This window comes from Macadamia integrifolia, chromosome 1 (assembly GCF_013358625.1).
Source record: "Macadamia integrifolia cultivar HAES 741 chromosome 1, SCU_Mint_v3, whole genome shotgun sequence".
Lineage (NCBI taxonomy): Eukaryota > Viridiplantae > Streptophyta > Magnoliopsida > Proteales > Proteaceae > Macadamia > Macadamia integrifolia.
The window spans coordinates 35,671,317-35,696,767 of NC_056557.1; the positions used below are offsets into that span (position 1 = coordinate 35,671,317).

Sequence of the window (25,451 nt, forward strand, 5' to 3'; positions counted from 1 at the left end):
GAAAGTTTTTCTAAAAAAATAAGAAAATTATTATCAGGTCCAGCCTATGTGTCAAGTTTTATACCCAGCAAGCTTGAAGGAGAATCTAGTGTAACCAGGTTTGGTGAGAATTTGTTCTTGTAGTAGTACTAGGGAGGTCACTTACAAAGAAATCATAACATAGTCCCATGGTTCTCATAACAATTACAATTACTGGAAGGAAACGTATGAAGTGATTAACACCTTAAATCCTTATGTAATGATGATTTCCTTTTCAACTTCTAGGATATGGGATTCATATCTGCGTTTTGCAAACATGAGGACATTGTGTTCTGCTAGTTTTCCATCACACCAATTAAAAAAATCAAAAAATTAAGAACAAGTTACCTAGGACGATATGCTTGTTAGGACGGCCTAAGTTTTCTACCACGTGGTAGATTGGATAATGTTCAAATTATGTGGATGGGCAGTTAGGGCTTAATTTCCCTAGCCTATATATGTATCAAGTTTTATCCCAAACAAAATTGGTCAAGTGACTGAAATAAAGCTCTAGTTAGAAATGATCTACAAGAGGTTACATGACATACTTGGACTATGGTTAAGAAAATATAAAGACGTATGCAATACCAGAGAGGGTATATGATTATATTAAGCATGAAATTTGACATATAGCTAATTTAATCAGTGATGACATATCTATCCAACAGTAAGATCTACCACGACCACCTGCCTCGTGGCTAAAAATTACATGGTGAGCATGTTAAGAATTAATCTAACGAAATAACAATAATAAAAGAAAAATAAATAAAATCACGTACACAAGACAATAATTTTAAGTGGCTCACTCAAGATGGGTTACATCCAGGACCGAGCACTAAATCAAAACTTCCAATATCTTGATAAATTAAGAAATTACAAATCCTCACCTACCCACCTTACGAGATCTATATGGTGTTAAGACACATTATAATATATATATATATATATATATATAAAGTCTGTACCGATGTATAATGCTTCTACATGTGCGAGGTTGGGGTCAGGTGACAACTATGCAACCTTACCACGAGAATGTCAGTAGTCTGTTTTGACCACTTGACCACCAAGTCACAATATTCATACCTTATCGTTGGACCAAGTGCACCCCTTATCATCTAGAAAAACAGGAGATTGATTATGATTCTTATTCCTTTATAAAGCACGAAGAAAGCAATTCCTTTTGGCCAAAAGCATATATATTCGAGCTAGGTAAATGCACAGTGAGATATAGATGCAATTGAGAGAGTTACTACTCTCATCTTCAGTAGAATTGTTATGTGAGGCCCATTTGATTTTGTTTACAGAAATGTGTTTTTCCATTTTTCTGTGCTCAGAAACGGAAAAACACCCCAAAACCCGTTTGATTTTCTGTTTCGTTTACTTGTGTTTCAAAATAGAAATTTATGCATATTTCTGTGCCTATAAACAGGAATGAAGAAACAAGTTAGGTGAAACGATTGATAATGTTACGTAGGCACTATTTGATAATGTTTCTATGCCTAAAAACAGTAGAAACGATTTTCACATTTCTGGGAACATAAATGGATTTTTTTGTGTTTGATAATATGTTTCTTGAATTGAGTAGGATTGGGTAGATTCCTTGGGTCGGTGTGTTTTTTGCTGGGGAATTCGAACTTCAATCCCCAACAACGATTCAGTAATCGATTCATGATCGAGGGTTCGAAGAGAATTGGAAGAAATCCATGAAGGAATCAATGGATGTGAATTTGAGGCTTCCACTAGCAAAGCAAAAATTCGGCGTATTCCTTCTCGTTTCCGTGGAGAATCTTCAAACTTTGGAAAGCAGCAAGATAAGGTAAATGCCGGATTGGGATATGCAACTTTTCATTGGGCTCCATCAATTTTTTGGCTCACAAGTTGTTCCAAGAAACAGAAAAACAACTTTGACTTGTTTCGTTAAACATGTTTCTAGACACAGAAATAAGCATAAATTTCTATTTATGTTTCAAAAAACAGGTGCAACAAAACAGGTTTATCAAACAGTTTTTGGGGTGTTTTTCCGTTTCTGAGCACAGAAAACACGTTTCTGAAAACATTATCAAATGGCGCCTTATTTTTCTATTTCTATAAACAAGTGGGAGGGATAAAAATTGTGAAAGACCTGATATTTCACTCGACCTACCCCAACACCAATCCTTTGTTGAAACTACTCGCTATATAGAAGCGGCGATTCTAACCTGGTTGTGCGAAGCTCACAGGTCCTAACTGCCTTCACTTGTGATCTGCATACCTGCAATGTCGTGCCTTCACTCATGTCTTAAACGCGACTACATTGCTAAAAACGTTTCGAAAAATCAAAAAATCAAACACCTTTTGCAATTCTCAAAATCGTTTCGTACCACAAAAATGGTTCTGTTGTTTCTAGACACAAACAATAGAAACAAAATCAAACAGGCCAAGAAACCTAACATTCCACAAGTGAGAAGCGTGAGATGACTATGAAGCTGTGGTTAAAGCGGTTCGACGCCGATGGAGATGGGCGTATAAGTAAAGAGGAGCTTCGGCAAGCCCTCCGTGCTGTCAATGGACATTATACGAGTTGGAGCGCCAGACGTGGCTTACACAAAGCTGATGCTGATCATAATGGCTCAATCGAAAACCTCGCTACATTTGCAGAGAAGCACTTGGGTGTGAAGATAGTACCTTACTAGTTAACCTCTCTCTCTCTCTCTCTCTCTCTCTCTCTCTCTCTCTCTCTCTCTCTCTCTCTCTCTCCCCTTTTCTTGAAACTTTTCTTACCTGAGGTAGAGCTCTCCATCTTAAATTTCATCGAATAAAAGTTTTTACCCGTGTTAAAATGAATAAATAAATTTGTATCTCATCGGAGAGCGCGGTTCATAGTCTTAAATATCATATTGGATTGGTCAAAATTGTCCGGATCAATCAATCCTAAGTCTTGATCGATCTAATGTCGATCCACTGGTACAATTTAAGGATAAAAAGGTCTAAAAACCTGATTAAAATAAGGGTAAAGCTATCCCATCTAATACCAATGTGAATCAATATCGATTGATTCTCAATCCCAAATTTTTACGAGGACCATATCTTGAGAACATTCTTTGTTGCCTGAAATGGTTATGTATTATTTATTTATTTAGTTTTGTAGGAAAGAAAAATTAAGAATTACAAAGGGAAAAAGGGGGGCAAGTAAAGTGAGTGGCTAATAAAGAGATATCTCAAGCAATAGTTTGGAGTTCAGAGGAGGACGAATCAGAATCGTTATTGATAGCATTGACTATCTACATGCAATCAAAAAAGCATATCAAGTAGCTAGAAGATGCAGTTATCCATATTTATGGTTATGTATTACTTATGTATTTAAGGACCAAATCTACATTCAGGGTTCTTGAATCCATATGATAGGGGCTACATAATATCAATTTAATATTTCATTGGTTATAGTTTTTTTTTTCCTTTTGGTTAAAGGTCAGTAAAAGTATGTTAATAAACATCACATGTGAGGATACAAATGCCCTTCAAGCCTCTACCTCTATTCCACCTTCGATATGGCCATCAGCAGAAAAGAGACTCAAAGCAAGGAAGACAATGTAAATTACATAAATTGAAATCTAGACTTATGTTGAAGGTCCCTATCAAGCTCATAAGTTAAAAAAGATGGAGAAGCATCCCAAATCTTTGAAGTACGAGTAGTAGTAGCATGCTTGGCTAGCTTGTCCGCTATAGTATTTATTTCCCGATAGCAATGAGATATAATCCAGGTTATGTTGTCCAAGTAACCTTTGTAGTACCACCATCTTTATAAAAAGCATCATGGAATATGTTATCTTTTGATGCAAGAAACAATAGCTTGAGAATCACACCCTATCCACAAATTCCTGATTTCCTTCAAAGATGCTTGGTGTATTCCATGTAAGAAAGCAGTAAATTCAGCCATGAAGTTAGTGCCAATTCCCTCATAGATCGCATAACAACCCATCTGAGAAGATGCACTGTGAAGAATACCATATGCACCTAAGTTGCCTGGATTCTCTATAGAGCATCCGTCTATGTTTAGTTTCCAGACAACCCTTGGCTGTGCCTCCCAAGTTAATTCCAAGATGTGATTTGAAGCTGCCCTTGTGGTACAATGAATATCAAGCTTCTTGGAAATGAGGAGATCAGCCATTAACTTGATAGGCACAGAAACAAAGAAGGAGAAATCTTTAATGTCTTTCATAATATAATGCACCACATAATTTGTCGGCAAACTCCGATTGTCAAACCTTCTTCTGTTTCTCTCAGCCCATTGGTTATAGTGATATTTTATATAATTATTTAAATAATTTTACCAAGTAAAATAAATAACAACAAGCATTGAAGAATCTTACAATTGATATTTTACATCATATACTACCTCCTAAAATAAGATTGATACAATTTTTTCAACACCTCCTTTATGTAATATTTTTTAAGTGAAAGCTTGACATGCAAAATTTTATATGAAATCAATCGAAACCTAAGTTTCATTTTACTTTACAATATATATATATATATATATATATATAAAAGCAACTGGATTTCTTTTTTTTATCTGACACCTTAATAATTATCTGCTTGCCAAATGGAACAATATAATTATGGACTAAAACCAGGGATACCCTGTGTTTTGAACATTAAAAAGCACATCATATATATACTTTGAGAAAAGAGGGGGGAGCGGGGAGCGGGAGCGGGAGCGGGAGGGGGGGGGGGAGGGGGAGGGGGGGCTGCATCCCTAAACTTTGCATCTTCAACTCTTCAAGATAATCAATGTGTCTGGCGGATATCTGTGGATCCCACCACCCAAAGATCCCCATTATGGGGAGGGGCAAATATACGTAGCCTTACTCCTATTTCGTAGAAGACGCTGTTTTCAAGTTTTAAACTTGTGACTAATATGTTGCAATAGTGCAACTTAACCGTTGCATCACAGGCTTGTTACCTTCCTAGCTAGATTTTAGTATTTTTTAAAGTACCTTGAAGTTTTAACTTTTATTTCTCTTTCTTAATGTTTATATATGCTTTCTTGTCAAGTATAATGCAGATGATGGAACAATAGGTTTGGCATATTAAACAGTAGTTAACGTCTAAAAAAGACAGGAGGTTAAATATGATTCTTACTTCATCAAAAAAAAAATTTTGATTCTTATTCTATCGTAAAGCACAAAGAAAGCAAGTCATCAGCCAATATTATTTAATTATTATTCTTTTTTTTATAGATCAGCATAAAACCAAAAGTATATGAAATTAAAGACAACTATATATATCTGAGGCTCTGAGCTAGCTAGAGGAAGAGTGAGATAGAATTAAAAGAGGGTTGAGTACGTGCTACTTACACTCTTCTGTCGGAAATGACCATCTATCATGGTAGCGTGACGCGTGACATCCCACGAGGTGGGAAGCGTGAGATGACCATGGATGAGTTCAAGCAGTGGTTGAAGCAGTTCGACACAAATAGAGATGGGTGTATAAGCAAAGAGGAGCTCCGGCAAGCCCTCCGTAGCGTTGGTGGATGGTTTACCAGGTGGAACGCCCGACGTGGGCTACACAAAGCTGATGCTAATGATAGTGGGTTCATTGATGATGACGAGATCCAAAACCTCCTTGTGTTTGCAGAGAAGCACTTGGGTGTGAAGATTGTATCTTACTAGCTAGACTCTCTCTCTCTCTCTCTCTCTCTCTAGGAAATAAGCATGCATGTTATAAACCGTAGTCATCCAAATAACCATACCCTGGTTCGTGAAAGGATCAGGTTCTCTTGTACGTCCCTGATCCGTGGATTTAGAATCACTTGTATTAATATATGGAGGTGAATTGTTGTGTTCGAGTTTCTAGGCTTGCTTTCAACTTTGGTAGTCGTGCCTTTAGCTTGTAAATTAATCTCATGCACAAACTCCTTCGTACTTTGGAGAGGCAGTTCCTTCTTCTTACGTACTTACTTCAAAGAGATTGGATCATGTTTTGGTTTTCATAGGGTGATCAACACATATGGAATATATTCAAAGAAAATTCTACAGTGAATTCCATCTTTGTGAATCAGATTGTATGAAAACTTGCTACTTTAAATGCCAATAAATTTTATGGACAGTTAGATCCCTTGGTTGCTAGTTCACGTGTCAAGTTTCAGCTTTACTAGATTTTGCCACATGATAAAATAGAGTTTTGAAAAATCAAATTAGCTAGTGCAAAGTGTGCAATATTAATGGTTGCACTATTATAAGCATGCACGGTCAAACATGAGGATGCATGCCAATACACAGGGAGGTATTTGATTGAATTAAACTTTGAATTATACATGACTAATCTAGAACATAAACTCTTAATCCACTGGTTTGAATAAACTTATCAACTGTCCACGTGGGAAGAGAATAGTGGGCATGTGAAATTTAGGAAACATTATCATGTGATTCCATTGATGTTGTTCAAATTTCTAGTAAGGATTCTATAAGTACACAAGATTCGGAACCATGCGTTAGACCATGAACCAAGCTAAAGAAACCTGAAAAATTAGACATAAATATAGGTTTAATGCAAACTTATTATAGTAAGATTACATAATTAATTAATACTTTCTTGTTGAACGCCCATGCGATGTTGGTATTTTTTCATGTTATTCATCGCTCGCATCTTTCTTTCATCAATGAGGTTGAGTTCTTCGAATCGATACTTTATCCATTCGGTTTCTGGGATATTTCTTTCCATTATGACCCTTAGGCTATGTTTGGTAGCCAAAAGAAGAAAATAAAAGAAAAAAGAATCTAGAAAAGAGAAGAAAAGAAAATGAAATTGTGAAAAAATAAAAAAAAGTATGTATGTTTGGTTACTATTAGAAGAGAAGAAAATAAAAGTTTTTGTATTTTCTCATGTTTTCTTATATTTTTGACAAGATTTATTTATTTAGTTTTAGCAAAAGAAAACTTCACAATTCCCAAGGTGATTTTTGAAATTCAAAAACTGAATCTTCTCTTGCTTCAGGAGATGCCAAGCACAAAATGGGATCTCTTGAGAGCACTCTTTATTGCCTTAAATGGTAATGTATAACCTATGTATTCATGGACCCATGTATATTTTCGGTTCTCTAAGCCATATGATAGGAGCTGCATATTGCATAATACAAATTTGATTGGTTGTAGTGTTTTTTACATAATTACTTAAAGAAACTTTACCGTGTAAAATAAATAACAAACAAACATTAGGAAATCTTACAATTTACATTTTATATCATATTTTATCTCTAAACAATAAGATTGTAAAATTTTCAACACCTCTATGTAATATTTTTAAGTGAATAAAGTGATACATGTAATATTTTACATGAAATCAATTGGAACGTAAGTTTCTGTTTTTTTTTTTCACTGGATTCTCATAGCATTGCTTTGCTGCTTAGCCAATACATTTTTTACTGGAATTTGACATGTTACTAAGGGATCCAAGAGTTTATCTATAGGTAAAATTTTTGCCCCATCATACGTATATCTAATATAGAGGGAAAAAAAAAAAAACTTGAACCCTTCTTTCTATCCAACACCACAAACGTCTGCATCAAAAAATGGGAGTCGGTAGGAATCTTCTCACTTTGCTTTTTTGGTAAAGCTTCCATGTTAATAATATGGAGAAATATTATATCCGTTCAACAACTTTTCCTTGGAAGTGCATTAGTGCATATTGCCAAACTCAATTGATGGAACATATGTACACACACTTGTTAGGTTTTTCCTTCTCCAAGGCAACCAAAGAATCAAAAAATGATGTGACATATTCACTTACTACATTTGGGATGATGGTGAGAAGAGGGTGACTTAATTTAAACCTTGCGATGCCCATTAATGTTATCTTAAATTTAATTATAGTGATTGATGTCCTTGTCCGGTTACATAACGTATGCTAAATCCTCAACAAGCCTTGAAAGCATCACAAAGAGTCCTTCTATTGCAAGAGTAAAAGGGTAAGAATACTTCTTCCTCCTTTCCTCCTTTAGAGAACTATGCAGGACTGCCATTTAGCAAGATAGAGAAAGTTGTTGGTTCAACATAAGTTTTCACCCAACCAATGAATTTAGTAGAAAACATCATATCAAATAAAAAGTCACAAGCCTTATGGAGGTCAATATTAAAGATATCTAAGGGGAGCTTTTGCTCCAAACCTCGAATCACCTCATCGTAGTCTAAGATATTGTCAGCAATATGGATCTCCTCTTGATAAATTGGTTTTGAGAGACCAAATGGGGGACCACGTTAAAAAATCTTGTAAATTGAGTTGTGTAGCTTAGGTTCAAGAGAGGAATCGAACCACGATATACCTTGTGTCCCATTCTCCTCTCAACCTCTTAGAATCAGTTTCTCTTTTTTCTAATGTAGGGAAAATATCCACATGCCATTCTCATACGGATTTTTTCGCACCACTTCTCACAAAGAATGAGAGCCTCATACACACACTCTCTCTCTCTCCTCCAACACCTCCTATTTACAATTCGGAATGGGGGTTGCATCATGGGAAACCTTTCACTTATAAAATATATAAAAGGGTCATTTGTTAGGAATAATCATACGATGCATTCAAAAGTAATAGTCAAAATAAGTGCTTCCAGCCGTAAGAATCACTTTAGAAAAGCAGAACAACAACCGATTCAATGTATCTCGTTTCGTATTGTTGGGTGTACATTGACTGAAAGATTTACTCGGTTACCATTAATATCTCTCATAGCTTCGACCCTTTGTAAATCCATCTCATACGAGCAAAAGCTAAGCTAGATTTTTGCATTATCTTTAGCCTTAGCCGGGGCCTATACTTGTATTGGTGGTCATCCCGTGTGAATCAAGCTCTCATATGAGAATGATTCTAGTATGATCTAATCCATATACATAAAATTCAACCTGATCGTTTTCTTTTTTTTTCAAGTAAAGAACCTAATCTTTTTCTTGCATATTTTAAAGGAGAATCGGGTCTAATCAAGTTTGGTAAGAATTTAGTCATGTGGTGCTAAGCCCAACCGCCGAGATGGTACATACAGAGAAATCATAATAAATAAATAGGGTATTAATATCTTCTTCGAGTATATATAGGAAGAGTGAGATAGATATATAGATGCAACTGAGAGAGAATTGAATTGAAAGAGCTAGGGTTGTCACTCCACTGTGAAGTAGAGTAGTGTTGTGTTGGAAATGGCCATCTGCCATGGTTGCGTGAAACAACGTGAGAGCCCCAGAAGTGGGAAGCGTGAGATGATGATGGAGGAATTCAAGCAGTGGTTGAAACGGTTCGACACGGATAGAGATGGGCGTATAAGCAAAGAGGAGCTTCAGCAAGCCCTCCAAAGTGTCGGTGAATGGTTTACCAGATGGAACGCCAAACGTGGGCTACGCAAAGCTGATGCTGATGATAATGGTTTCATTGAAGAATGATGAGATCCAAAACCTCCTTGCGTTTGCAGAGAATCACTTGGGTGTCAAGATACTATACCTTACTAAGAATAACTTCATCGTTAGAAACTCATAAGAATCAGTTTGTCCACGGAAGGTCATAGGAAGACACTGGAGGCAGTGATTGTGAAGTGCAAATTTACAGGTAACAAGGGTTTGATAGGCTTGGAGTGAAGCCACTGGATATATGGCAAAAAGAGAAAGAAAAAAAAATGTAAAATAGTGAGAGGAGGATATTGTTTTGTATAGTTTTGTAATATTCAACTCTATTTTGGGTCATTTGGTTAAATCAAAGATATTAATAAATCAAAAACCTAATTTTGACTAATCTTATAATTTACTAGAAGATGAAAGTAAATTTAGACCTTTAGCCTCTTTTATGTAATAGGCAATCTCAAATTATAATTGTAAATTGAGAGAGAGTTCCAGGTTGTGTAGCCCCTTGCATCACCACGAGGTTAATGGGACCATGAGTAGAACCATAGAAACAATAGAGATAAACGTCTTTCATGAGGGGTGGACGGTCATTTCATCTCCAATTGTATCTAGAGGCATGGGGACTACACTGCCTTTTAGGTTTTTTTTTTCCCTAATAGATTTCATGTGCTACCTTCTTGATTTAATTTCAAATGAATGTACCAATGGATGTGAATTTGAAACCGATACCGTTTATTGAAATCAAATCGAATCGTTTACACTAAAAGTGTGAAACCGTTTATTAAATGGTTCGATTTTGATTTTAAAATTGAAATCGTGATTCAATTTTGGTTTTTAAAGTTTTAACTGTTGATAAATCGTTTAAATAAACTGTTAAACTGATTCACATATTTAAGTCATTCAATATTAAATTTACATACTTTTTTTAATTAAAAAAAATTACATTAAATAATTATTAAAAATTATATAACAATAAATAATTCGATGTAATGTTATAATTTATATCCATTTCACAAAATTTTCAAAGATAAAAAAATTAGAAAATATAAAAAAACCCATTTAAACCAAAATCATAAACAGTTTCAATTTTAATATATGAAACTATTTATTATGTAATTCGATTTTAATTTTGTTTAAAAAATTCTATATCAAATCGAATTCAACTATTTACATCAAAATAAAACCGAATCGATTAACACCTTTAGCATTCCTGTAAGTCCCAAGTCAGTCTTAAGTACCGGTTTTTAAAACCGCGATGCGGGTGCAGATGGATGAGTGGGATTATTCATTTTTTTTTATCTCCATTTGATGCTCCAGTCTGATGACCCTCTGAGAGACTGAGATCCAATTTTCGCAAGTAATTATATAACTAATCACGATTCGTTCTGTGCGTGCGAAGACGCAAGACACTCTCTCTCTCTCTCTCTCTCTCTCTCTCTCTCTCTCTACGATCTGCGACCCCGGGCCCTTTTCTCTGCTATTCCTTGCGAATAAAGAATTCATCTATACTTCTCTTTTGAATTGCAGCCCTGATCGCGGTTTTTAGCTCTGTAAGAAGGTCTTGTTCGTTCGCGTTTCTCCGGCTGCCCCAGGTTTATCATCTTCTTTGCCATCCCTCTTTTCTAGGGTTTCTTAGGGTTTCTATTCTCTTTCCTGTTAGATTTAGTAGATATAGTTTCTTTGTTGATCGATTCGGGTATCAGATCTGTTTTCTTCAAAGGTTTTTTGGGGTTTCCTTTAGATTGCAATTCTAAAACCCTTCTCCTGCTTCCGATTTTCTCTTACGATTAGATATCCTCTTTGTTTGTTGCGTGGGATTTATTATATCATCAATTTGTCTTTTCTAATTCCAGTGAGCGATGTACAACGGCATCGGATTGCAGACCCCAAGGGGGTCAGGCACAAATGGATATATCCAGACCAACAAATTTTTTGTGAAGCCAAGGAACTCGAGGGTGGAAACTAAGGGATTCGAAGGAGATCAGGGTACTGCCGGTGTGAAGAAGCCTAACAGGGAGATCCTAGAGCATGACAGAAAGCGGCAGATTCAGCTGAAGCTTGTGGTGCTGGAAGATAAACTTATCGACCAAGGATACACAGATGATGAGATCCAGGAGAAGCTCCAAGACGCGAGGGAGACCTTGGAAGCTGCTACAGCCTCTGAGGAAAGTGGTGCCGGAGGTAGCTTCATGACTGATAAGAAGTATGCTTCCCTATCCTTTATATATTATCCTTGCACAGAATTTTAGTTAGCAAGACCTTTTTGATTTTGAGGTCAGATTTTTCCCCCTTGGTGAGGAAGCGGGTTCAGAATGGGATTCTTATTTCATTGTTTAACTTTGAGACACATGGATGACCTGTTTATCACATTCTGAAGTACTGCCTTCGTTTCGTCACTATCATTTTGTCTAACATTTGAAATTGGCATGTTTATTACTTGATTTTCTTCTATGCTTATTCGTGCTGAGAAGGTTTAACGTTCACCATGGTAGTTGAACTTTCAAAACTTCCCGTGGCAAACTAGGATGTCAATGTGGTAGAGGTTGTTACACCCATTTCAGTGGTCAACTTCAATCCCCAATGAGCGAGGGAAAGTGACTCAAAACTTGGTCCAAAGTTTACGAAACTGCCAGTGCCAAAGTAGAATCTGGTAGCATTTTGTAAATCTATCATCACTTTAGAATAATAGCTTTTGATGGCTTTTCCTACTTGGTTGGAATTGAACTTGACCAGGGAGACAATTATGTAGTCCTCTATCACATGGACCCAATCTTGTCTGTCCATGTTGCGGGGGTGAACAGTGAACTTGAATAAAATTCACCTTAAGGATGAAGCCTAGCAAGCCCATTATATTTGTAGCATAAAAGTAGAATTTCAATGTTTCTACTGTTACCCATTTTTCTATCTTATGGTAGAACGGCTTTTGCAGGGTTTCAGATACACAGACCCACCAAATTGCTGCTAGAAAGGAGAGGCAGATGGAGACTCTTAGGGCTGCTCTTGGTATAGAAAGAGGTGGTGAACTTCAAGAGCAAAAGCAGGAAAACGAACTCGGATCAGAGACTCAAGGGAGTGATGATGAGAGCAATGAGGAAACCCCAGCAGAAAACCCAGAAACTGTTCCGAAGGAGGATCACGAGGAACAAGAACAAGAGGAATATGCAAGAAATCGGCAGGATAGATACAAAAATGGAAGGGGGATGCAAGTTGTAGAAGATTCTAAAGCTGACAATGATGCTGCAAAGAAGGGTGAAAAACTGCGTGGAAATAGAAAGCATGAAGGAGGGGGAGATCAATTGGATGAGTTGAGACGTGGAGAGAAACATGACAGCAAAAGAAGAGTTTATGACAGTGATTCTTCTGCTTCAGAGAGCAGTGAAAAACATGGGAAAGGGATAAAATCCGCACATCGGAAAGGTAGCAAGGGTGGTGAGCCTAAAAGTGATTCTGATATCAGTAGGAGGAAGCATGAGTGTAAACATTCAATGAAACACAAGAAAAGCAGAAGGCAGGATAGAGAGAGTGATACTGAAAGTGATTCTGATAGCAGTGATGGGAAGAATGACCATAAACAATTAATGAAGCACAAGAAACACCGAAGGCATGACAGTGATGAATCTGATCTAGACACTGATGATGTTAGGGAAAGAAATGCCATAAAGAACAAGAAAAATAGAACAACTCGAAGGAGGCAGGACTCGGATGATGATTCTGGTTCAGATGGCTACAGAAATGATAGGAAACAAAGGATGCAGGATCTCTCAAAGATGAATAGAAGACATGATTCTGAGGATGAAACTGATTCTGGTAGGGGAAGCAGAGATGGGAAAAATGTTGTTGAGAAAAGGAGGGATCGTGGTGGTAGAAATCATGCGGCCAGCAGAGATGGCTCAGAAGATAAACAGAAAGCTTTCAAAACTGGCCAGAAAAGGCATGGTACCAGCAACCAAAGGCACAGAGTGGATGATAAATCTGATGATGGTGGGGAAAGAAAAATAGAGAAAAATATTAGAAAAAGGAGACATGATATTGATGAGGAAGTCTTCGATACTGGCAGGAAAAATGCGACAAGACCAGTAGGAAGACAAAGTGAAACAAAAAGAAAGGAAAGATCTCCAACTGATGACAGTAAGGACAGTAGTAGCAGTAGTAGTAGTGACTCTTACAGCAGCCGTGACAGTGATTCAGGCAGCAGCTGTAGTGATTCCAGCCTTGAGAGACCACGCAGGAAGAAGTCCAGTGAGAAGGAGTGCAGGAAAGGGCATCAAGATGATATGATTAAGCAAGGCAGAAGAGATGTAGAAGTAGCTGCTGCAGAGGAGAAAAGATTAAAATCTGGGAAGATTGGAAGTGATGAAAGGAGGGAAAGTAGAATTCGTCCTTCCAGTGATGGCAACCACAATCGTCATCTGGAGAATGATGCATTGGACAGACTGGTGAAGAAGGAGAAAATGAAAAACTATGATTCAAGGAGAGATGATGGCAATGATGGCTATGGACATCAAGAAATGAGGAGCAAGAGGAAGCTGGAAGATGATAGCCATGATGATCAGCCAGTGTTGAAATCAAGAAATCAGAGTTCAGGAGGAGAAGTTAATCATATGGTGCAACTGAGGGATGGGAGAGCCAAATATGAAGCAGATAAGACTAACAGAAAGAGAGAGGAATACTCCAGTTTCAATAAAGCAGAAGAGAAACGCTTACATCTAGATCGTCATCATGAAGAATATGGAAACAGGAATCAAGGAAAGGAAGAAGAAAAAGAGCGTGGAAACAAGAGGAATGAAAGGGAGGAGGAGGAGGAGGAGGAAGAGCGTGGAAGTTTCAGACACCGTAGAGATGAAAGGGAGCGTGGAAACAGAAATCATGGAAGCTGGAGGAATGAAAGGGATGAGGATGAGCGCGGAAAGAAAAGACATCTCAGAGATGAAAATGAGCCTTGGAGCAAAAAACACAGAAGAGATGAAGAAGAAGAAGAGAAAGAGCATAGCAAGAGGAGAAATGACCGGAATGAAGAAGAGGAGCGTATGAGTAGAATACATCATAGGGATGAAGAAGACGGTCAAGGAAGCAGAAAGCACAGAAGAAATGAAGAAGAAGGTGGACGGCTAAGGTATAGAAGAGATGAAGAAGAGAGTGGAAACAGAAGATATGGAAGGGACAGGCAGGAGGAGGATGCCAAGAGGGCAAGGTACGATGATGATCCTCGATCAAGGGACAGAAGTAGGTATGAGAGCAATCGCCGTAGTGATGATCTGATGAAACGGCAATGAAGAAAGCAGCTTGTTAATCCTTGGAACCATCGACATGGTAAGTTTGCACTAAAATTTACTTTAAGCTCTCTTTATTTTGATCTATGACTGGAAGTAAATTATTTTCCTTCCTTTGTTTTACAGTTTAATGGTAAAATGTGATGCCCTTGGGTCAGTTGGGTGTTTCTACGCTGCTCTTGATGCAGTCTCTCTTGTATGGAGTCTATTGACAATGTAACCATTTAGATAGATGGTGTAGGTTTTTGGGAGGCCTGATAATCACTTGCTTCTATACTTATCCACTCTTTGCTGGTTGGCCTGCATGCAAATGTTGATTTCATTCTGTGGTTTGACCGAATTTGTGTCTGAAACCTTCCCCTTACCCTCAAGAGAGTGAGATGATCGACCTTGGGTTCATGATCTATAGGACTTGAATTTTCTTACTCTAGTTCAATATTTGCTAGAGGAGATGATGTTTCAAAAGTTGAAAAAAATTCCAAGAGAGAAAGAAGAATTCTCATAAACAAGCGAAGGGCTGAATTCATAGCTGTAGTCTCAGATGGAAACACATGGGTTAAGCCAATGTATAATATTTTTTTTCTTCAAGAACTTTTCCTTGTCTAGGAGTATACCTTCAGCTAATCAAGCTTTGAAATTGGGAAATTTCTAGTCATGAGAAAATGGCAGAGGGCTGAAATTATGCTCATTGGGCAGTATTTGTATGGTTGTGCTTGATATAGGCAGTGCCTATATTGTTTTTGGCTGCAATCACCATGTATAATTCGTACCCCCATTCCGTTATTATCATCACTGTTTTTGTCTGGTTGAGTTTCCTTTCTGATTATGTCTATAATGGTTGCTTTTAGAGATGATGGGATTGCAAAAGCGGGCGAGTCACCTCTGCAAAGTATAATTGAGCTTGGAGGTGAGAAAAGGTTGGTTAAGGGGTACAATCCAGTGCTGATTTGACTGAATGATGATGCTACGGTCTTCTCTTTTTTTTTTTTGCTATAAAACCGCTTGGAACTTATGAAAGCTTGGATGAGTGTTTAGTTGTAGGTATGTCTTTGGTTATTGTAAGAAAATAGTATCAGTGGATGATTTTACTTTCTTCTTGTTGATTGGAGTAGCTGAATTCTCTAAGAAATAATTAATTTAAGGGTAATTTACAATGCCACCCCCTGGAGAATGCCAATATTAGAGGGACACCCCCTCTCTTTCACCAAATTAGACTCGGACCCCTTACCGTCAGTCAACGTTACATGATGCTTTGAAATGACGTTTTTGCCCTCATGAGTAAAAACTGATAAATTAGACATTTTTCATTATCCCAAAAATACCCCTCCTTATCTTTGGACAACAAAACCAAGGTTATCGCATTTTTGATCTCCTGTAGCTTCCTATTGGTCGTCTCCGAGTGGATGACACGCTTCCCTGCAACAAAGCACGTAATGAGGAAAGCGTCTTTTAGCCCTTCTGCAAAGAACAGTTTCTGTGGACATTTCCAAAACCAGCGCAATTTCAGAGCATTTCACCTAGTCTTCGGTTGCCTGTGCCTTCAACAAATCCCTCTTGCGCCATTTTTTCGATCAGCTTTTTCTCTGTAGCTTGGTTAGCTCCTCCTTCCAGCTTGCTCTGAAGCTTTGGTACTGTAACATATTCCATCGGCAGAGCATGATACAAAGCCTGCAATCAAATTGGAACCCTCAAAGTAAACAAGCGTGGGAAGGGAAAAATTAGAGAAGTTAAAAAGGGTTCCCCGGGGTGGGAGCCAGGGAAAAGTGGAGAGTTGGGAGACTGAAAGTTCACCTTCATGTACATGTAGTCATCTTTGCTACTCTTGGGAACATCATCACCAAGTGGAATTTCTTGAGCCTCCTTTTCTTCTTTAACGGCAGCAAACTCAGAGTCGAGATTCTGAAATCAGTGTTGTTAATGAAGTGATGAAATATGAGGAGAGGAATGAGGATAGAACGTTGATATAACTATTCCTGGAAATTGAGTTAACAAACCTTTAGCTTATTAATGGTGAAATTGTCCCTTCCGGCCCTTGATAGAACACCTTCTTTTACGAGTTTGTCCATGATTTCTGAAAAGCAGTCAAGGGAAGTTTAGACTTATTTTCCTACAACCAGCAGGAGATTACTGTGGAACCCTTCTCCAATTACCTTCAGTCAAAACTTGCAAACCGTGAATTTCCTTTAGTACCGATACAGAAAGGGCAAAAGTGCTACCCAGGTGTAATTTGTAACAAAAATGAATTTCCTTGGACAACAAAACCAAGGTTATCTCTGAAAGCCCTTTTATCTTGCCTCGATCTTGCAGGCAAGAATGTCAGATCATCGGAAGGTTTTAAATCTCAAGTTGCCATGAATCGACGCTGCCTCCGCCCTTTCCTTCAACTCAGCTATGTTGGAACCTTAGACGATGATTTCTTCTCTGGAGAAGAAGATGATGATCGGATTCTTTTCGGGTTGGGTAGTCGCAAACGGTAGTTCTGTGAATCTCAGGCTCTCAGCCAATTCCTATTCACTCCTACAAATCGAAGTGTTGAGGCTCCATGCTGTCCATCGCCGATGCCGCTACCGCTGCTCTGTACGATCGCCGGTCATCCAAAAATAACGATTTGGGAGAAATGGAAATTAGGTCTTGGAATGGGTATTTTAGGTACTTCAATTTAATAAGGGTATATTGGTATTTAAAATAAAATATAGTTGTTGATATAAATATAAAAGGTATATTCCTTAACGTTGACTGACGGTAGGGGGTCCGAGTCCAATTTGGTGAAAGAGAGGGGGTGTCCCTCTAATATTGGCATTCTCCAAGGGGTGGCATTGTAAATTACCCTTAATTTAATTGCTAGCCTGTTTGAGTAGTGCTCATTCTCATGGACGATGAACATGTTGCAGTCTTTCAGTGTGTTGCGGTGGTTTACCACATAAAATTTTCCATCATTTCCTGTGTGTTGAGGATCGTAACGACATCTAAATCAACAAACTACGAACTGTATCTGAGTTCAGATTGTTTTAGATAAGGCCAGACCCAACCTGTAAGGGGATTTTAATGGTGGAAAGAGGTTGATATCAAACGGCCCTTCTTGATCTTGAACACCTTGTTTCGAGTTGAGGGAGGGCCAACAGACGTCGCCATGTAATGAAACGTAACAAGGTTTTGAAACATTGTTGAGATTTGAGATATGAATGAATGAATGAATCCCTTGGAACGACATGCATTGCGGAGGATGATAGCTCTGGGAATCACCAGTGTGGTTGGTGGGTTCCATGCAATGACTTGCCTGACTATTATCATCCATAAGCTCTCTCCAAGACATTGAAATGAAGCTACTGGTGAAGGTAAGTAATCTCCCTTGTGACTAAATTGGGAGTAGGCCGTTGGAGCCACATGGGAGGGAGGACCCGACTCCTGCCCCTCTCCTCACCAAATATGGAGTCTGGTTCAAGGAGGAAGAATTGGCAACCGTCCATTTTGATTTTGATTTCGATCAGGCAGAAACCATTCAAAACCCCTTTGGAATCAGTTACAGGATTGGCCAATTCCTATTCTAATCTTTCGATTCGGCCGATCTATTGGTAGTTTCTAAAATCATGATATGGAAACTGCAGTGTCACTATCGATAAATTGGAGTTCTCACTTGGGTTTCTGTCAGACAAAATATTGTGGCGGAATGGCCCTGAAGATGACATTTAGTGCCTGTTTGAGACAACTTTCGGTAATAATTCTTCCCCTTCTGAGATTTCTTAATTTTGTTCAAGCGGGATTCAGAGGATGCAGATATCCTCGGTGGTACACTCCACATTCTTTTCCTATCCAAAAGGCTATTATTTTCCTTAAAATAAAAAGGACTTACCATAGTGAAACAATTACTACATGGTTAGCCATCATTGCGCTTGAATGAGTGATTCAGGTACAGTGAACATTTTTTTACATCAGCCAGATCTTCATTAAATCTGATCTTAATCAATTCAGAACTTGATTACGACCGCTAAAACATTGGTTGCCATACACTGCCCTAGTTGTTTCCCTATAATCTTGATTACAAACGCTAAGACCTTGGATGTCATTGTGGTTGTACGTTTTAACTTGCTAAAGGAAAGCGGCAGTCATACGGTCCAAAGCTTGTGTTTGCTTTGTGAAAAGCTTGGGCCATGACACAGCTCAAACAAATGTTCCAATTAAAGTCTAATAAAATGTAGATAATTGTGGTTGCTTCCACGTCCGTGACCCCAAAAAGATCTCATGCTCTTAGAATCGTCCTCACACAGAATAATTAGTGGATCAAATAAATATGTGCATATTTTGACAAAAGTAAGAAGGGTAACAACCCTGGGATTGCATGTCAACATTTATGGTTCAATGACGATTGAAGATTCTATTAAAATTGCGCCATTACCATGGGCACTATTGCCTGGCATCATCACCTAACGTAGCCTATAAGCAGTGGGATCTGCAACAAAGCACCATATCCTAGTTATATCTTGACTGCTTTCCAAACCCTATGTAGTGCAGTCAGGAGTCAGGACTATGGAGCTCGACAAGAGCCTGTAAAAAGTGTATACACAAACTATTGTGCAGAAGAGCGCAGGGGATGTGCCCCCTTTTGTGTGTGTGTACACTGTGTACTATCAAAAAATGGTAATAGAAGGCCGTGAGTTGGCAAAGGAACAACCCCAAAGTGACCAACTGTTTCTCAAAATTTCACTGATAGATGTGAACTGTCAGCAAAAATAAATGCATTTCCTTTGATGTGAGAAGTCTAGAGACCCCGGGATACCTATCACCAGTATCACATGCATCTCATCCTTTTTTCCTCGGGTACATAGCCAACCCTGCAGCACACTGAAACTTTCTTAAAATCCTTCAGTCCCTTGTTTCTCCTACAGAAGCTTTTCTATGGGGACCTGCTAAACAAATAATTACAAAGTATAACGAACAGCAATTCATCCTTATTTAACAGCTAATATATTTCTTGCATAAAGAACTACTACCAAATTCAAATACGAAAACATTAGTTTGTTTCAAATTTCTCCGCAAACTGAGAAGTGAATGAAATACTGCGTATTCGTATATTTCCTCACCCCTCCATATAAAATCAGTTCATTCTGTGAGAATCAACTCCACGTACAATCAATTATGGGGTCAAAGTTATACTTCCAAAAAATGGATCTAGAAATAATCGTCTGGAAGATAAATAGACATTAAAGTCCAGGGGAACAAAGATGTACAACGCACACAGTTCAAAAAGATATACAATGCACTTCACTTACTTGTATGCGAGACAACAAAATTATTCCTAGAAACAGTTATCCATCATTTTTTATTAATCTTTACTGGTTGGTATGGGCAGTGTCCCCCCCTCAATGTTGACCCAAACCCAACTGAGTTAGCCCTCTTAGCCCGGCCAAGACAGTCCAAACCCCCCTTAATTATTATTATTTCTTTTTTTCTTTTTTTAGATAGGTAGGTCACAAGGAGAGTTGAACTCTTGACCTCTTTGGTCTTTACCAACTAAGTCACCTCTTGGGGTTTTGTTCAAATTGAGTATGAAGAGAGATTAAAGAACACAAGACCTCGACTATGTTAAGGACCAGAACTTCAGTCTGGCACCTTAGACCACTCGGCCATCCTGACACATAATAATAATAATGAGAATTAAGAAATCCCCTCTATCGCTACCCCACCAACCCCAAAGCACTGCATACATGAGTCAAGATCAGGAGTAATTCTGATGTACGTCCTCTAGACCTATTAGATCCTAATATACTACCTGAATAGTACATTACTAATACAAATCTATTTGACTTTCAAATATGCAACAAACTTAAGCGCATGGATACATGAAGCCTGGAAAATCCCGTGTCTGTCCTTTTGGGTTCACTTTGCATGATCAAGGATGGTTTGGCATATAGCAGAGTATTAAAGACACAAAGCACTACATAATACACAAGAAGCCCAAACAAATCCCACTGACACAGTAATTCTTTCTGCAATACCAGTATCAAAATCCTGAACACCTATCAAAAAAAAGTATTAAATTTGGCACCATGCTTGGGGCATGGTTCACATTTTTCAACATTCATTACCAACATACTAAAGGGCCATAGCCCTGTACAAGTTCTGCTTTCACAGGATACACAGGAGGTGTTGATTTGAAACAATCCTAACCTTTTAACATATTTTGCAGACTGGCCACTCTCAATACTTGAATCTGCATCTTCACACTGTCAGCTCAAGTTTCCTTTACCATCACAGAAAGACCCTACATCACTCACATATTCTCTAAAAAAAAAAATCTCATTTTCTCACCGCCAGCTATATCTATCTCAGGTGACTCATTATATTTCCAGTTTATCCATAATTAGTGTAAATGTTTGATTATATTCCATTGCAAATTGGTGAAATTTACGACCGATAATGACAGAAAAAAAAAAGTGATTTCTTCGCTGTCATGTAAGGAAACCACAGTATGTACACAATCCAAACACTCTAGCAGTCCTCTGTTTCTAAAATGGGACCAAATTCTTCAAGTCGTCACAGTAGCTAAACAGCATCTTTCTATCCTAACCTCCTCAGGTTTTATTTGACAACCTTTCTCATAACTAGCTCAAGTCCCCAACATAGTTGCAAGGCATCACCTAGGCATCCAGGCACCTGACAGTAATTGCCATATGTGATTTGCAAAAGGCGCACCACCTTGTATCTCTAAGCATCACCTAGGCATCTCATATGCAGCCTTGGTCCACTTCGGGTACTGGGCGGAGGCTTGTTTACAGCCCTTTATTTACATCAAACTGATTCTGTTCAAATTTTTCTATTGCTTTGCATATAGGTTCTGATTGAGGAGACAAGCATGCAATCATTATGTAGTAAAATAAATAAATAACTAAATCGAGTTCATTTTGTTTACTGTTTCATTTTCATTCTCATCTCCATTCCCATTCACACTACGCTATGCGAAAGAAGAGAAGTAGAGAACATGAAACCTGTCAAAGTATACTGTAGGGTAATGAAATGTTGGATAATGTTGAGTTGGAATTAGTTTGCTATTTCCTTGTAGTTTTTCAACTTTATTGTAATTAGACTTGCTCTTAGTAGGTTTCATAGATCACGATAGATTATTCAATTCCCATCGTGGCACTAGCTCACCCTCACTCTTCTCCATCGTGTTCACTGCTTTTCTCTTCTTCCTTCTCCTCCTCCTCCTCCTTCCTCTTTCTCTTTTAGGTGCTGGTTTACAGGTTCAGTTAGTGTTACATGATATCAGAGCATTGTTAACCAGTTCCCATTTCTTTTCCTGGTTTGAAAGTCCTTTGAGGTCTTTCCATTCTGGTTTGCACAACTATGCTGCCATATCTGATATATTGAAACTTAGTTTGAAACTACATGAAGATAAATTAAGACTTCCTCTACATATATTGCCCGCTGTTTTCCCTTTGCTTGGAGCACCATGTAGGATGGATATGTGCAGCAGTAAGTCCTTGGTGGTTTCCCTTCATCAGGTTTGAGTTTTCCTGTAAAAATGTACTGACTTCAAAAGCCTGAGGTACACTGCATTTTGAGTTTTCTGGGCAGAATTGGTATCTGCAATTAATCCAGATCTGTCCATTATATCTGAGTAGAATACATCTAGTTGTCAGGAATTGGAAGCCCAAGAGCAAAGTAGAATATATTTAGTTTCTAATTACAATGAGTGTGAAAGGCCAATTTCAGTCGAGCGTCAGTGCACCTTGGAATTCAAAACTTACCATTTTTAGATATTTGTCAGTTGCATAGTTGTCACGACGACAAGGCGAACCAAGGCGGTGGAGGGTTGTCTAAGCGCTTAGGCGAGAAGGCGCACGCCTTGAGGCGAACAAGGCGACCAATTGTTATTTTTTATTTTTCCAATTTTCTAACATTATTTAGTAAGCTATATATACCTTGTATCATAAAAAAATCAAGATTAAGTAACATCAAATCATTAAAAATCAACATTTAGCCATATTAAATTATAAAAAATTAACATTAAGTCATATTAAGTTATAAAAAATCAAAATTTAGAGAAATGCTCTGGTTCTATAACAAGTTTGACTGGTCAAATGATATTATTTTTACATGAGACTTTTTGTATCAGTTATAATATAAAACCAGCTTTCCAACAAGTCTAAGATTACTTAAATCTAAGTTGTAATGACAAAGTTATGCTCCGGCCAAACTTATTTTTAAGTGCGCGAATGCTGTTAAAATCGCCTGAATGAAAATAATTTTATGGATATCAAAGCAAAAAATTATTTTACCGGACTTTTGGTTTTTAGCAATGTTTTAACATGATAGAATTTATAAAATTTTCATAATTGAGAAAAAATCCAGCATTTAAAAGTTGAAAATCGCCCCTATAACCAAAATCCAGTTTTTCTTCTTGGACTGGGGGGTTGACTTTTTATCCTTTTGGAATTTGATTTTTAAACTATTTTTATTGGATTCAAATAGGAGGTATTTGCTTATTTATGAATAATATCTTAAGTAAATGAAATAACAAATATAAAAATCATTTACTTAAATGATATTTGGCATAAATAAGTGCCAAAACACAAGGCGGTATGCAGTGCAACAAGGCGAATGTCACCTAGGCCCCAAGCAAACCGCCTGGACGCCTAGGCGACGCCTTGACAACTATGATGGGGGTACAATTTAGAAACTCTCAAAGTTACTAAAAAACTGAAATAGGAAACTACTAATATCTAGTTACTAAAACTGGAATTAGAAACTAGGGAATAACACAACTGAAATTAGAAACTAAATAGTGCTGAATATTTAGAAGCTAAGTAACCCAATCACAGCCATAGGCAGATCTGGTCGACCGCTACTACTAGCCATTGTGGTCGACCGTCTTCTTCCTTCTCGAGTAAGTCTTCATTGCTGCATCAGCGTGTGTTGTACAACTCAACTGTCCTATCAGCCTTTTGCTTGACTGTGAAACCCACTTGCACCCAGCTAAATTCTTTTCCTGAGGAGGAAGAATCAGTTCCCAAGTACCATTTTTATCTAGTACCAGCATTTTCTCAACCATTGCATCCTTCCACTTTGGATCATTTGTGGCTTCCTTCCAACCCTGTGGAGTAGACAGAAAACAACGAAGAAACGAAGGCCCTATAGGACGGAGATAAAGATGCACAAGAGACAAAATAGGAGATGGGATGCTTGGTGCAGGAACGAACTCCCTTCTAACAACGATAGGGAGATTGTCCACTGTAGGAGCAATAGATACAATATCAAGTATGGGAGGCTCTGAGGAAGCAACAGGAACACTATCAAGTATGGGAGAAGTATTACCTGATACTGGCGGATTTGATGGAGGTGCCGCAAAAGGGCATGGCTGGTTACCAGTGGTATTTTGCTCCTTGGTCTTCCGAGTGTAAGTGATCACATCTCTTACAGGCTAATCTGGTGGTTCCCCTGAACGGATGGCATACCTTAAAGAGGAGTCATATACATAACAAAAGGATGCTTTTCCTCAAGCCTCTCCCCCTGAAGAGGTGACGTGAAATACGCCTCAAACTCATGAAAGGTGACATCCATGGTGACGTACAAATGGCTGGGTGATAACACTTATACCCCTTTTAAGAAGCCGACTAACCTAGGAAGACACTTTAGAGCCTGTGGATCAAGCTTGGACCTTGACGAAGAGATGAGCAAAGCAGACAACCAAAGACTTGAGGGGGAAGGCTCGAAACAATGGTAGGATCAAGGAGAAAGGAAATAAGGGGGCTTAAAATTGAGGACACTAGAAGGCACCCAGTTAATAAGGTGGGCAGCAGTAAGCACGGCATTGGCCCAGAGGTGCTAAGGGACACCAGTAGCAAACATTAGAGCCCGGGAAACATCAAGGCGATGACGGTTTTTTTGCTCAAGGATCCCATTTTGTTCAGGTGTCGGAACACAAGATGTTTAGGAAAGAATACCCTAAGAATCAAAGTAGTGCCATTGTGACTACGAAGAACTCGCATAGTGGCGTCAAATTGAGTACAAAGCATGGCATGGAAAGATTTGAAACAAGAAAAGGCATTAGATTATTATGCAAAAGATACACCAATGTTAGACGAGTACAATTATCAATAAAAGTAATAAACCAGCGAAAACCATTCCTATCAGTTGTCTTATAAGGACCCCATAAATTGGAATGAATAATAGAAAAAAGGAATAACTTATTTTCAGTAGGAAAGTAAGAAGTTCGTGTATGTTTAGCAAATTCACATACATCACACTTAAGTTGTTCCAAACCACAATGTTTAACCAGAGAAGGAAACATACAATGTAAAATATGAAAATAAGGATGTCCCAGATGACGGTGCCACAGGTGGAGTTGAGAAAGAGAGTTGTCAGAATGGAGAATATCTGTTGCCACAAGAGGAGGCACAACCAGTGGAGAATCCAAGTAGTGGAGCCTATCACGAATCTGACCATGCCCAATCGTTGCACCCGTCACCAGATCCTGGAAAAGGCAATGAGTAGAAAAAAAGTGAATAGAATAATTCAACTCCTTAGTTAAACGATAGATGGAAAACAGATTAGCATGTAATTTGGGAATATGTAAAATAGATGGAAGAGAAATAGTAGAGGTACAAGAAACAGATCCTTTACCAGAGATAGGGGACAAAGAACCATCAGTGACACGTACCTTATCTCAACCGGAATAAAGAATATAAGTATAGAAAACCTCAAAACTACTTGTCATGCGATCATAACACCCGAATCAAGTAATCATAAGGGAGAATGAGAGGAAGAAATAAGGAAACTACCTGTTGAAGCAAGGTTGGACACAGGAGAA

At 38.1% G+C, this 25,451-nt stretch overlaps 3 protein-coding genes across 4 annotated transcripts in view; 1 reads left to right on the forward strand and 2 right to left on the reverse strand.

The window, feature by feature from the left end:
• The first annotated feature begins 10,760 nt into the window (after nucleotides 1-10,760).
• On the forward strand, nucleotides 10,761-15,803 carry LOC122085674 (protein starmaker). 2 transcript variants are annotated; one of them, XM_042654175.1, is made up of 4 exons: nucleotides 10,761-10,966; nucleotides 11,228-11,577; nucleotides 12,304-14,684; nucleotides 15,493-15,803. In XM_042654175.1, the coding sequence occupies exons 2-3, from the start codon at nucleotides 11,234-11,236 to the stop codon at nucleotides 14,645-14,647; spliced, it is 2,688 nt and encodes an 895-aa protein (XP_042510109.1). In that variant the 5' UTR covers nucleotides 10,761-10,966; nucleotides 11,228-11,233; the 3' UTR covers nucleotides 14,648-14,684; nucleotides 15,493-15,803. The 2 variants fall into 2 exon arrangements, with proteins under 2 accessions (XP_042510109.1, XP_042510116.1); XM_042654182.1 differs by lacking the exon at nucleotides 10,761-10,966 and having other exon boundaries at nucleotides 10,978-11,577.
• A 344-nt stretch (nucleotides 15,804-16,147) lies between these two features.
• On the reverse strand, nucleotides 16,148-16,811 carry LOC122073668 (meiosis-specific protein ASY1-like). The gene is made up of 3 exons (XM_042638298.1): nucleotides 16,639-16,811; nucleotides 16,436-16,543; nucleotides 16,148-16,312 (listed from the first exon to the last, which is right to left on the reverse strand). Exons 1-3 carry the CDS (start codon nucleotides 16,708-16,710, stop codon nucleotides 16,148-16,150), a joined length of 345 nt encoding a protein of 114 aa, XP_042494232.1. The 5' UTR covers nucleotides 16,711-16,811.
• Nucleotides 16,812-18,918: 2,107 nt separating this feature from the next.
• Nucleotides 18,919-25,451, reverse strand: part of LOC122073683 (translation initiation factor eIF-2B subunit beta-like) — a 47,880-nt gene continuing 41,347 nt past the window's right edge. Inside the window, exon 9 of the mRNA XM_042638313.1 lies at nucleotides 18,919-19,545. The gene's annotated coding sequence lies outside the window, so the exon portion shown is untranslated. The remainder of the gene's footprint in view (nucleotides 19,546-25,451) is intronic.

Coding starts and splice junctions, on each gene's coding strand:
- LOC122085674 (XM_042654175.1), top strand. CDS start 11,234: ATGTACAACGGCATCGGATTGCAGACCCCAAGGGGGTCAGGCACAAAT. Junction 11,578..12,303: donor AGCTTCATGACTGATAAGAA/GTATGCTTCCCT, acceptor CGGCTTTTGCAG/GGTTTCAGATACACAGACCC.
- LOC122073668 (XM_042638298.1), bottom strand. CDS start 16,710: ATGGACAAACTCGTAAAAGAAGGTGTTCTATCAAGGGCCGGAAGGGAC. Junction 16,544..16,638: donor TCACCATTAATAAGCTAAAG/GTTTGTTAACTC, acceptor CACTGATTTCAG/AATCTCGACTCTGAGTTTGC. Junction 16,313..16,435: donor ATGACTACATGTACATGAAG/GTGAACTTTCAG, acceptor ATTTGATTGCAG/GCTTTGTATCATGCTCTGCC.